Here is a 13,465-nt window from a genome sequence, read left to right on the forward strand (position 1 = left end):
TAGTGTTCCAGCTACAAAAGGAATGGAGGGGTTACTGAACTCTTGAGTGGAGTAAATTAAATTATTATTTACTGTAATGTATTTTGATGAAAATGAAAAATATTTTTTAAATGATAGTTTAAAAAAATGTTTATTCTTTGAGGACTTGATTTTTAGAACTGCAGTCACCTTTACTTAACTTGTGATGTTTTTCATATTATAGTCTGAAGATAAGGCCAAATATGATGCTATTTTTGATAGTTTAAGCCCAGTGAATGGATTTCTGTCTGGTGATAAAGTGAAACCAGTGTTGCTCAACTCTAAGTTACCTGTGGATATCCTTGGAAGAGTAAGATATTATTAAATTCTAAATGTAATTTTTATGTATTTTAATTTTGTGTCTATTAGGAGCACTTATAGCGTATTGTTAAAAAATACACAGATCGTGTTTTAAAGTTGTATTACTACAGAATTTTTTGTTCTGACTATACATAAAATTACTGCCAATTTATTTCTTTGGTTATTCCTTCTAAAATATGAGTATTTGAAATTATATATATATATGCCCATCAAATAGGTCTTCTATTCTTTATGTACATTCTGACCTCCTAATTCCTTGTCTTAATTTGTGGAGACCATCAGTATTTTACATTTGCCGCCTACTTCATGACTGTAACATGGGGCCTTGTCATAAGGAATAGTTTCATCTCTGAAATCATAAATCTACTCTCTAAATAGAACTTCCTGTCTGCCTTCTCTGTGGCTGCGTATAGACTACTGAGAAAGTCTAGTAAAGATTGGTGTCATCATAATTTCGTGGTCACCAACTTCAGCAGGGCTTTCCCTACTGCCAGCCACTCTTGTACTGTTTCTCTAGTGATTTCTCTCTACCCCTCTTCATATTTCAAACCTTATCTCCTCTCATTAAACCTCCAGCCTTTTCTTTAATCCACTGCTAAGACTACATAGTGTCAAATCCTGGCTGCACCATTTCTTAGCTGTGTGACCTTTGGCAAATCATTAGGAAACCATATCTTAGTTTCCTAATCTTTCAAATGAGCGTGTTTTCCAGTTTATAGGGTTGTAAGGATTAAATGTGGTAATGTATGTAAAGTGCTTAGCAGAGCATTTGGTCCATACTCTTTGAGTGCTGGCTGCCATGATGATGATCACAATGACTGCCACTAAACCACCAGTAGTAGTACCACTGGAGCAGTGTTATATAGCTTAGGTGCTCAATAAATATTAATTTAAAATTGATTTTCTGGTATTGTTCCCCACTATTCATTTCTCCACTGTGTGGTCAGTGTGAATTTCTAAACTAGAAATTTAGTCCTGTTATTTTTTAACTTAAAACTAACCCTCTCAGTAGCTTTCCGTTGCATTTAGGCTGAAGTCCAAGCCTCTTTCAAGGCATTTAATGACCAAGCACTTGTTTATCTCCACTCCTGTCTCTCACCAGGACACTTTCTCTTCTTGCCCCGAGTAAAATTTTGTTGAGTGACTTAAATATCTTTTTTCCAAGGATTTGATGTAGTGTTTTTTAGGTTTTTTTAAAGATTGGCATCTGAGCTAACATCTGTTGCCAATCTTCCTTTTTTTTCTTTTTCTTCTCCCCAAAGCCCCCCAGTACACAGTTGTATATTCTAGTTGGAGGTCCTTCTGGTTGTGCTATGTGGGATGCCACCTCAGCATTGCTTGATGAGTGGTGTCATGTCTGCACCCAGGATCCCAGCTGGCAAAACCATGGGCTGCCAAAGTGGAGTGTGGGACTTTAACCACTTGCCAGGGGGCTGGGCCCTAATGTAGTTTTATAAGTGGTCTAAAGCTATGGAAACTACTCCAGATTTAGACCTAATCTACCATGATCTTTTAGATTCTATTTTTACTTTGTCAGCCCTGGACATTAGCTGGTTAAAGGTTAATAACACAGTATTCAGTGGGTATTTCTTTTAGTTGATTAGAGATTCTGTAGTGTAGGGAAAACAATAATGGACTTAGTTGAAAGTCCTCACATTGAAAACTGATTCTGTTACGTAATGATAGTTGCATGATCCTGGATAAGTAATGTCTAAAACAGGGTTGATAGTACCACATGGAGTTGTTGCATGACTTAAATGAGGTGATGTTTGTGAAGAAGCACTGTAGTTGTTTAAAGTACTGTGTACATAATTGTTTTCTTACTTGAGAGGAACAAAATATTTTCTTTAAAATTTCGTAAAAGAATTTCTATTTAAAAAGTATTAAGAATTATTACTTCTTTTTACAATAATGTTAATATAGCACATCACAGTGATAGAATAAAATGATTAGTATAAATGGAAATTCTCAGAGAAATAGATATTACAGTGTTTAGGCTAAACTTTTCCTCCATTTTTATATTTGGTTTTTACAAGTAGCACATGAAATGAAAGAACATTAATCTTTCTCATTTCTTTGTTTTTGAAGGTTTGGGAGTTGAGTGATATTGACCATGATGGAATGCTTGACAGAGATGAGTTTGCAGTTGTAAGTAACCTAATACTCCTAAAATCTTAAACATTTTAATGGTTTTCTCAAGTGAAAATTTCCTGTTTTAGTTCATCCTTAGAGGAACACTATGTTTCCCTAAGATTGTTGGTATGAATATCTTTATCTAGAATTTATAGGTAGTCAATAAATATTTTTAAACAAATGGATGATAGAAAATGTGTTTTTGCCATCTTCATTTTATTTGACCTTACGGTACATAGGAATATATGCTTTGGATAATGCACTGTAAAGATGCTGAATGGTATTATCTTTTGTATCCCAACTTGACCACACATCTCAGTACCTGCTTCTGCTATGGAATAATTTTACTTCAAATATACCCCCACGTTTTCACATTGATTTCATTAAAGGAAAACATGAATAACACTTCAGTTTCACTTCATTTATGAAGGCAGACAATGTTTTGACATATTATCTGAAGACCTGTTGTCCTTAGTAACAGGATAGTTAATTCCAAGTAGAGTTGCATTCATCTCTTCTTTAAAGGTTAGATAACACTCTTCTGTGAACTCATGAATGGTAGATGTCTAATCCCCTTTTTAATCTCTTATTTGCTAATTAGTCTTCAAATTTTCTCTCTTTATTTTGCTAAGGAATTGTCCATTTCTTTGACTTTGAAACTTGTTACCACCAATTTGCATTGTTCTTTTTAATCTCTTCTGGGTTTGTGGTTGTGCTCCTTTCTCATTCCAAATCTTATGTAGTTTTGCTCCCTCTCGTTTTTGGTTTAATTGAATTTTTTTAATTTTTTTTTTAAAGATTTTATTTTTTCCTTTTTCTCCCCAAAGCCCCCCAGTACATAGTTGTATATTTCTCATTGTGGGTTCTTCTAGTTGTGGTATGTGGGATGCTGCCTCAGTGTGGTTTGATGAGCAGTGCCATGTCTGCGCCCAGGATTCGAACCAACGAAACACTGGGACGCCTGCCGCGGGGTGTGCGAACTTAACCACTCAGCCACGGGGCCAGCCCCTGGTTTAATTGGAGTTTGTTTAGCTTATTGATCTTTTAAAAGAGCCATGTTTTGGATTTATCTTTTCTATTATGTTTTGACTTTTTATTTCATTCTTTTCAGCTTTCATCTTAATTTTTTCCTAGTTTCTTTTGGTTTACTTTTTTTTTGAATTTCTAATGATAAGTACTAAGTCTTTTTATTCTTTATTATCTTTAATATTGAAAACATTTAAAGGACATATTTTTCCCTGCACACAGGTTTAGCTGGATTCCATAGATCCACTCGTACAAAGCATTCTTCTTTTCACTATTTTTCAGATAATTTTTAGTTTTCTTTCATCATCTATTTAGGAATATATTTCCTGAATTCAGTGTAATTAAGTTTGGTTTTTGTTAACTTGGTGTATACTTTTAGCTGGATTAGATTATGACTAGAGAATGTGGTCTTTAAAATATCTACTTAAAAACATTTGTTAAGGTTTTCTTTGTTGCTGAGTTCATGATCTATTTTTACGTTTCTGTTCAGAAGATATTAGACTTCTGTAAATCTATTATGTTGATTTTATTATTTTTCTGTTTCTCTTTGTCGTTACTTTTTTTTGCTCTTTCATAAATTTTATTCTGTTTATATCCCAAGAGCTGAATGAAATAGGCAGAATACATATTATCACATTTGGAAAAAAATACAGAAATAGAAATTTAAAGTGACCTGAGTTGATGGTCAAGGTCCCTAGTCTTTTATTTTAATTTAGGTGATGTTTGGGACACGGCAGAGGATGCCCCTCACAATGGTGACAGAAGTTATCCCAGCTGTGTATCAAAGGTGGGATGCTGTAGGGAAGGTGGTGCATTGAAGAGATTTGGCTGATGATGTGCTTTGAAAGACTGTCAAACTCTGTATATTAACTTTCTAAAAAGTGGTTTTTGTTTTAAGAATATTAGTACAAAAATCTTTGCATTGATGAGAGGTATAGAGGCATTTTTTTTTCTTATAAAGACAAAAATTAAAAATTTCAAAGGAGTGTTTGTACTAGCATTGTTAGTACAGGTGGAGAATAGTATTATCCTCATTTGATAAACAGTAGTGTAAAGTAAACCTTTATTAAAAGAATAAGAATAAGCAACACTCTGTAGGAAATTACTACTTAAAAAAATAGTGAACACCCATATACCTTCTCCTAGATTTACTTTTCTTTTTTTAAAAGATTGGCACCTGAGCTAAAAATCTGTTGCCAGTCTTTTTTTTCCCCCTTCTTCTTCTTCTCCCCAAAGCCCCCCAGTACATAGTTGTGTATTCTAGTTGTAGGTCCTTCTGGCTCTGCCATGTGGGATGCCCCCTCAGCATGGCCTGATGAGTGGTGCTAGGTCCGTGCCCAGGATCCAAACCAGGAAACCCTGGGCCACCGAAGCTGAGTGTGGGAACTTAACCACTTGGCCACGGGGCTGGCCCATAGATTTACTATTTTTAACTATTTTGCCACATTTGGTTTCTTTCTATGTACAGTTCTTTCGGAAATTCTTTGCAACGTTACCAGGCTTGGTGCCTTTAATTTTGGTATGATATTAGTACTGCTTCTGCTCTCTTTTTATTCGGATTACCTGATAGTTCTTATGTTTAAAATGTATCTTTTTTTTTTTTTTGAGGAAGATTAGCCCTGAGCTAACTGCTGCCAATCCTCCTCTTTTTGCTGAGGAAGATTGGCCCTGAGCTAACATCTGTGCCCATCTCCCTCTACTTTATATGTGGGACGTCTGCCACAGCATGGCCTGCCAAGTGATGCCATGTCCGCACCTGGGATCCGAACTGGTAAACCCCAGGCCGCTGAAGCAGAACGTGCACACTTAACCACTGCGCCACTGGGCTGGCCCCTAAAATGTATCTCTTGAAAATGGCGCATTACTGTCTTTTAATTTTTTCCCTAATTTGACAGTTTTTGTTTTTTAAAAAAATGACACATATATTGACTTTATTCCCCATACCGTATCTATTTATTTTACATTATTATTTTCTTTTTTTTTTTTTTTAGTTCCTTATTGTTACTGGTTGTCAAATTGTGATTCATTCATCTTTTCCCCCCTTATTAATGTGGAAATTCTATGTCTGTTCCATTAATGGTTAACACACTTTTCCCTGTACTTATCATACTTATTTCTCCAGTATTTGAAAACAAGATTGTTAACCCTCCCTCCAGTAAAACGAGACCCTTAGGTTATTTTCAGTTCTTTTCTTTCCCCTTTACCTTCCAACCTCTCAAGATTTTAGAACATTTTTTTGTCACTAAAATTCTAGATTTTAGTTAATTTGGTTCTTTGGTTCTAGGATTTTCTGTGTAGTTTTAGCAATATTAATAGTCTCACTAGCATTCTTTTGGGTAGAATTTGCCTGATATATCTTTTTCCATCTTCTTACTTTCATGAATGGGGCAACATAGTCCATGCTATTTTTAAAAATTATAATTACTACAACATAGCCATTGTAACTTAACTGTAAGTCATGATTTTTATCTTTATTTACAAGCATCAGTATTTTTGAAAACTGAATTTTAATAGTTGATTTTACTCTTCTTTGAAAATTGAAGTAATTTTTAAAATACTCTTTCAATAGTGGAATAACCCTGCATTTTAATTATTTTCCTAAATAATGAAATGTAAAGTTAATGTACTTATACATATGATCAGTTCTTTTGAACTATGGCAGTTTATACTCTGCCAGTTTTCTGGTTTGTTGAAGTATAACAGAGATTTTTTTCATATCTTATTTTACTAATTAAAACTGGATTGAACATGAGAATATTTATTTTCAAGACTTAGCTCTAAAATTCTTACCCTTTTCTTTTTGGGTTAAATGGTACTTTTTGTTGGTTTTAAAGACCCCATATCTGCTCTATATTTATTTTTTAAGTGGGAACAAATAAAAATGAAGTTAATGAAAGATTCTACTTGGTTTGTTGAATTACAATATGGATTTTTTTTTTTACAGTAACTTCTTATTTCACTAATGAACCAAAACTTGAATGAACCTGAATCTTTATGTTCGAGACTTACCTTTAAAATTTTTAATCAGTTTCTTTCTTTCCTTTTATAGCATAAATGGAATTTTTGGTTGGTTTGTTTTTTTAATTGGAATAAATGAAGTGAGAGATTCTAACTTGTGTAACTTCTGTTGCCATGTGAACCTTTAATGAATGGTCCTTGTTTCTTTTCAAATGTAAATACTTTTTCATATTCTCTGAAGCTTAGTGGATTAATTAAAAATCCAGAGTGTAGAATATCTTTGAGGGTTTTTTTAGGTGAATTTGTAAAGGTCAGGCCTTGGCATGCCTTGGGTGTTCTGGCCACAACTAAAATGGCTTTTGAGAAGGGTGTGTGTGTAAGTACACACACAATAATAAAATGGGTTTTAAAAATAATTTCTATGTCCTTGAATGTGGATTTTTAAATGTCTCTATCACCAGTATTCTGTTTGCTTATTGGTGAATTATATGACTAGAGTATAAGGGTAGTGGAAATACATCTTCCTGAGTTTTACTTCTGACTCATTTAGCTTAGCAGAAAGTCTCTGACAGGGCATTAGCATTTGCGCAAGGGCTAGATTTTCCTCTGATGTCATTTTGAAAATTCAAAATGTATATAAAATTATAGTATTGGTATTGATCCAAGAGAAGTGACTAATAATCATGTTAAAGTTTATTTTTTCTTTTGTTGGGATGAATTCCACAAGTTTGCAGTCCTGTTCTGTGAACTAGTTCTTTGTTTTATTGAGGCTGAAACTACTGCTTTTAAACTTAAAGGGAAGGCGTCTAAATCTAGTAATTTACTATTTGGTAAATGAGCTTATGCTCATGCTTTTTCATATATTTTTGGAATTGGACAAGATCCTATAAAGTAGTTCCTCTAAGCAGGGCAGTTAGTAGCAGAGCCAGGGCTGAACATGGGTCTTTGAGATCATAGTTTTTTTGTTTTGTTTTGTTTTCAAGTAAGCTTTAAATTTTGGAATGGTTTTATATTTACAATAAAGTTGCAGAGATAATGCAGAGTTCCTCGGTACCCCTCACCCACTTTCCCCCATTGTTACCGTATTACATTACTATGGTACATTTGTTAAAACTGAAAAACCAACATTAGTACATTACTGTTAATTAAACTCTCCAGACTTTATTTGGGTTTCACCAGTTTTTCCTTTCTGTCCCAGGATCCAGTCTAGGCTACCACATTGTATTTAATTGCTGTGTCTCCTCAGTCTCTCTGGTCTGTGATAGTTTCTGTCTTGCCTTGTTTTTCTATGACCTTGGCATTATTGAGGAGTACTAGCTAGGTATCTTGTAGAATGTCTCCCAATCTAGGTTGGTCTGATGTTTTTCTTGTGATTAGACTGGGGGTATAGGCTTTTGGAAAAAATACCATGTGTGTGAAATGACTAGCTCATCACGTTTATCAGGGGGTACATGATGTGCCAGCACTGGTGGTATTGACCTTGATCACTTGGTTAGGTTTCTCCACTATAAAGGTACTTTTCCCTCCCTTTTCCTACTCTATTCTTTGGAGAGCTAGTCTTATGCCCTTTTTACTTTGTATTCAGTCTTCATATCTATCTATTGGTTTTTACGTTCTTAACTAAGCCTAAAGTTTTTCTGTCAGGTAAGTTCTTAGACTGAAAGTGGTCTAAATTTTTGTCAGTAGCATTTGTTGGGTCCTTATTGTGTGAAGAGTTTTTGGCATTTGGAGATTTATAAAGGACCTGTACTTGTCTAATATTAACCTGTTTATGTTGTATTGAAATTAACTTTTTATATGTTTGCTACTTTTATGGGGTTGTAAAAGTGAGAAATCTTTTCACTTCGTAGTTCTAGTGCCTAGCACAGTGCCTGGTGGCTCGAAATTTCTCAATAAATGTTTTGTTGAACTAAATTGGTGAAAGAAACTTGTATTACTTGCAAAACACAAGAAACGTCTGATATTTTCATCCCGGATTGCTATTTTTAAGAAATTATAACTGGAAATTCAAATAATTAAGTAGACAAATGAGCAAATAAAACTCCTAAGGAGACTCCTAAAATACCAGTTCTCAAAGTACGGTCTCCCATCAGCAGCATCAGCATCACCAGAGAACTTCTTAGAAATGGGCGTTATCAGGTCTTGCCCCAACCAACTGAATCACAACCTCTGGGGTAGGGTCGAAACATCTGCGTTTTAACAAACCTCCATGTGATTCTGATGACCACTAAAATTTAAGAAATACTCCCTAAAAAGCATAGAGGATGACAAAAAAAATCAAAGAAAGTAAGTAGCTACTGGTAATTGACTGCAACAGTGAAACTAAATCCCCTCTTTCTCTGCTATCCCTGAATAAACTCAGGTTCATTTTTGATGGTTTTACTTTGAAATCATCAGGAAGATACTCTAAATGCTTCCTGTTAAGTGTGTGTCTCTCTCTAGCGGTATAAATCCATTTTCTAGAACAAGTTGCCAGCCAGATTTTTTTTTCTTTTTTTTGTTTTGGTGATTAGGTGCATTGTTTGATTTAGTTGCTGTATGTGTTTCAGTGGCAGACTTTGATTAGGATAAAGTTCAATATAATAAGAAAACAAACAAAATCACAACCTAGCAGTATACTGTTCACTTATTCTGTTGTGTTGGTGGAAAAATTTTTGGCTTCAGTTTTGTCAGGAAAACTATTTTCAAGTCAACATGAAATTAATGTGTTGTTTTAACTTTGAAAAAATGTGTTGTCTGTTGGCAGCAGATGGCTGACATTGCTTTTTTGCTTCTGGTGTCCACTTTTCCAGGAAATGACTCCCATCTCCAGCAAGAGGAGTGCTGACCTTTAATGTGCATGTTAGTCACTTCTTTTAGATCAGTGCCAATATAATAATATTACATATATTGTGAATTTGGTTGAAAGTATGTGTTAGCCAGATTGTTTTCCTTCTGGACTTTTAATCTTTTGGAGATGGAAAGTTTATGTGTTTCTAAAAAAAATTCTTCAAGTTGACTAGTGAATGGGGAGAGGAGAATTCTTGATTTGGGTCAAATGATTAAATGTGGTCCCAGGACAGACAGCATTAGCATCACCTGGAAACTTGTTAGAAATTCAGATTCTCTATCCCATCTCCAGACTTATTGATTCTAGAATTCTGGGACCAGGGCCCAGAAATCTGTGCTTTATCAAGCTGTCCAGGTAATTCTGATGCCTGCTAAATTTGGGTACCATTGGGTTAAAGGTTAGTTTTATTGCTTGTAGGGAAGAGCATGGTGGTGTAAAATTACATGTGCACTCCTAATAAAGCTGATCAAATCTGGAAAAAACAAGAGTTTTGTAGCCAGAAGATCTTGGTTTGAACCCTACTTTATCATTTCTTAAAAATAGAGTGCGAAAGTTACTTAGCATCTCTGAGCCTCAGTTTCTTCATCTGTAAAATGATATTAGTAATCTCAGAAATCATAGGTCGTTGTTCTATTAGGTGCTCAATAAATATTGACTTGAAGGCCCCACAAAACTTAATTTAGAATTAGAAGCAAACTTCTTTTTGGGGAGAATTATCATTTTCAACAGAAGAAAAAAATATAAAGAAGAAACACTCAAGCTTCTTCCCAGTTGCTGTTGGAATCTTTCTGGAGGTTCCAAGTTGCCTTGTGTAATTTTATATGCTTGAAGATAGTCATGGAAACTTTTTTCTTTTGAAAGTCTTGAAGGTGCCTTGAATTCTTTAAGATGGAGGGTATATCCTGGGACAGTTTATATACAGGTTGTCCCACTTTGTGCAAGTGCTTTATGTACTTAATAATGTAAAATAATTTTTAATAGGTAATACATTCTCTTGGTTTAGAAATCAGTACAACATAGGAAGATATTCAGTGGAAAAAAATCTCACTTCCAACCTTGCCCTCAACTTCTCCGTTTATACCTACTCCAAAACCAACTAACTACTTTTCTTAGTTTCTTGTTTATCCTTCTGGAATTTCTTAGTGCAAATATAAACACATGTGAATAATTATTATCCCAAGCCACAAAAGATAACACATACTATACACTGTTATACACACTGTTCAGGACTATACTTTTATCATGTTTCGCAATGTGTCTTGAATATCTTGTCGCATAGAGAGCACTGATTCTTTTCTTTCTCCTGGTCAGCTCAATTTATTGAGGACTAATTTACATACAGTGAACTATATTCAGTTTATGTATATAATTTAATGGGTTTTGAGAATTGTATATACCTGTGAAGGTGTGAAGGTACCAGCACAGTTATGATACACAATGTTTCCCGTGGGCTTTTGGTTGTTGTTGTTTCATAGTATTTCATACTATTTCGTTGTATAGATGTACTGTAATTTTTTAACCAGTCTTCTGTTGATGAGCACTTGGGTGCTGATGCAAACAATTCTGTAGTTAAGCTTTTTCATACTGCATTTCCTATGTAGACAGGTAAGTCTGAGGATAGATTCCCAGATTTGGAGTTGCTGAGCCAAAGGGGCAGTAAATAAATTTAGTAGATGTTGTCACTTTGCCCTTTGTAGGCTTGGTACCAGTTTGAGCTCCCACTGGCAGTGTATGAGAGTGCCTGTCCAATCTAGCTAACAGAGTATGTTGTGAAACTTTGCATTTTTACCACTTAGGTAGAAAATGGTATTTCAGTATAGTTTTAACTTGTAATTTTCTTGTGAGTGAAAATGAGCGTATATTTGTGTGTTTTAAAGAATGGATCATTCATAGTATTTACTTTTCTGTAAAATATCCGTTCATACTCTTTGCTCATTTTCTTATTGGATTTTGTTTTTTTTCTGTTAATTTCTAGGAATTTTTTTATATATAAGGGAGATTAGCTCTTTCTTTGCAAATACTTTTTTCCCAGGTTGTTTGCTTTTGACATTGCAAGACCTTTAATTGAAGGGTGTGTGTGTCTGAGTTTTGGCTATTCAGGATATCTTCCTGAAAGTTGCTTAGCTTTGATTTATTTCCCTTTCTCCTTCCTTCCTTTTATCTCTCCCCTCTTCCTCCTCCTTTCCTTCCCAGCCTAATTTCTTAAAAAAAGGATTTGAGACAGCTTGAAGATGCTTTGTTGTTGAAAAATAATCAATTCAATGGGTGAATGTTGTTAAGTGATTTTAATATATATGACCCTGGCTCGTTTATTTTGAAGGCCATGTTTTTGGTATACTGTGCATTGGAGAAAGAACCTGTGCCAATGTCTTTGCCTCCAGCCTTGGTGCCACCTTCTAAGAGAAAAACGGTCAGTATATCAGGCTCTATGCGGTTGATCCCCTCTTCAGCATCAGCCAAGGAACCTTACCACTCCTTACCACCTGTAGGCATTTTACCTACCAAAGCACCGTTAAGACAGGTATAGATTTATCAGTGTTAAAGGACTTTTTTTTTTTTAAACAAAGTGCATGGCATTTAACAGTTGATTGCTTGTTGAAGATAGAAGGAGCAATCAAAGGGATCAAATGTTTAGAGCTCCCTCTGATTAAACCTGTATAATGTAATGTCCTAGAGAAAACAAATAATCGTCCTGCATTTGGCTTTCCTTAGGTCATATGGATGTTTCATTGGCTTTGCCTTGATCTGCCTGGAATTAGAGTTGGAGATAGAAGATACTCCGTGCTAATCTGGCATGCTTGCCCCAGCATAGTTAATAGGTGTTTTTGTTTGTTTAATCTCTAGTTAACTCTTGATTTTACAGGATCAAATTATCAAATTTTGGATCATCCAAGTCTTTTTGTTGCTCCAACCTGCTTCTTGTCAGGTTGAGTAACGAAAAGTAATGACGGGATATGCAAATCAGCCAGTTCAGCTACAGTTAAGAATGCTGAGTGAAACTATTAAAAATAGAGATTGAGAATTATCTGTATATTTTGTTTATACAGACTCTCCCAGTTACCCATATTAATGTGGTCATTCATAAGTCAAGAGTTAACTCTGCTTGAATTTAGTTGTTATGTAAAAGAAAAAAAGCAAAATAAGTATCTGTAAGCGTAATCCCAAGTGACCTATATTTTGCTTCTGTAGTTTTCTCTTCACCACAGCATTTCCATTGGGGTGTGATGGAAGTGATACACTGTTGCTGTAGTTAGTGGGGTAGAATTGCTCAGAATTTGTGACAGATACTGTCATGGGTTGAAAGAGTGACACTTCAAAGTTTGTTTCATTTTGGCAGAAATGCTATATATGTATATTTTTTCCTGTAGTGGGTTGTATCCCCTGCAGAAAAAGCTAAATATGATGAAATCTTCCTGAGAACTGATAAAGACATGGATGGATTTGTGTCTGGATTGGAAGTCCGTGAAATCTTCCTGAAGACAGGTTTACCTTCTGTCGTGCTAGCCCATATTTGGTAAGACTTTATTTAAATTAATGTAAAAAACAAATATGGTTTTGCATCAATTCTAGTTTTGTGCATTCTTATTCTTAGGCATTTGTAAATACGGTAGTTTTTGTTTCAGAATTCTTTATAGAGAAGATTTAAATCTGAGTATTTCTTCTGGATAATAGACAAAAGCTTGAGAATGGGTTACCTGAAGCTCTATGAGATTAACAGTGTCCATTAGTCATTATTAGAATGTTGAAATGCAGCTCTGTTTATATCAGATAATTAAACAAATTTTTAAGGGAGAATCCAAAAATCTGAAATTTAAACAGTATTAAAAACAGTATCTTGAAGGCATACTCCTGTAATTCTGTAGGATATATGTACACTTTTGTACCTTTACATAGGAATTGCACACTTCATTCTTAAAAAAGACAAACTTCAGTGTCTCTAGTGAATTTCACATTAAAGGAGATAATGTATATGAAAATGCTTTATAGTGTGCCTGCTGCCATTACACTTTACTATACCAGAGGTTTTTTTGAGGTTTTCAAAGGGCAGCAAACATCAGAAGTGAAACCACATAGTTGCCAAGAGAAACTTAGAAAAGAACAAAGGGGGACAGTAGATCTGCCTTGAAAGGAACAAGAACTCAAGACTGGGAAAGATTAAATATGTATAACTAATAATAG

The 13,465-nt window shown here is 34.7% G+C and overlaps 1 protein-coding gene across 4 annotated transcripts in view; it reads left to right on the forward strand.

The window, feature by feature from the left end:
- The window catches only part of EPS15 (epidermal growth factor receptor pathway substrate 15), a 136,970-nt gene that overhangs the window by 46,269 nt on the left and 77,236 nt on the right, over window positions 1-13,465 (forward strand). For 3 of the 4 annotated variants that reach the window (XM_046660500.1, XM_046660502.1, XM_046660503.1), the window contains exons 7-10: window positions 203-328; window positions 2,428-2,487; window positions 11,607-11,807; window positions 12,655-12,800. In XM_046660500.1, the coding sequence (XP_046516456.1) occupies window positions 203-328; window positions 2,428-2,487; window positions 11,607-11,807; window positions 12,655-12,800 (533 nt within the window). The remainder of the gene's footprint in view (window positions 1-202; window positions 329-2,427; window positions 2,488-11,606; window positions 11,808-12,654; window positions 12,801-13,465) is intronic. The other variant, XM_046660501.1, reaches the window with a different exon arrangement.

This window comes from Equus quagga, chromosome 5 (assembly GCF_021613505.1).
Source record: "Equus quagga isolate Etosha38 chromosome 5, UCLA_HA_Equagga_1.0, whole genome shotgun sequence".
Classification (NCBI taxonomy): Eukaryota; Metazoa; Chordata; class Mammalia; order Perissodactyla; family Equidae; genus Equus; species Equus quagga.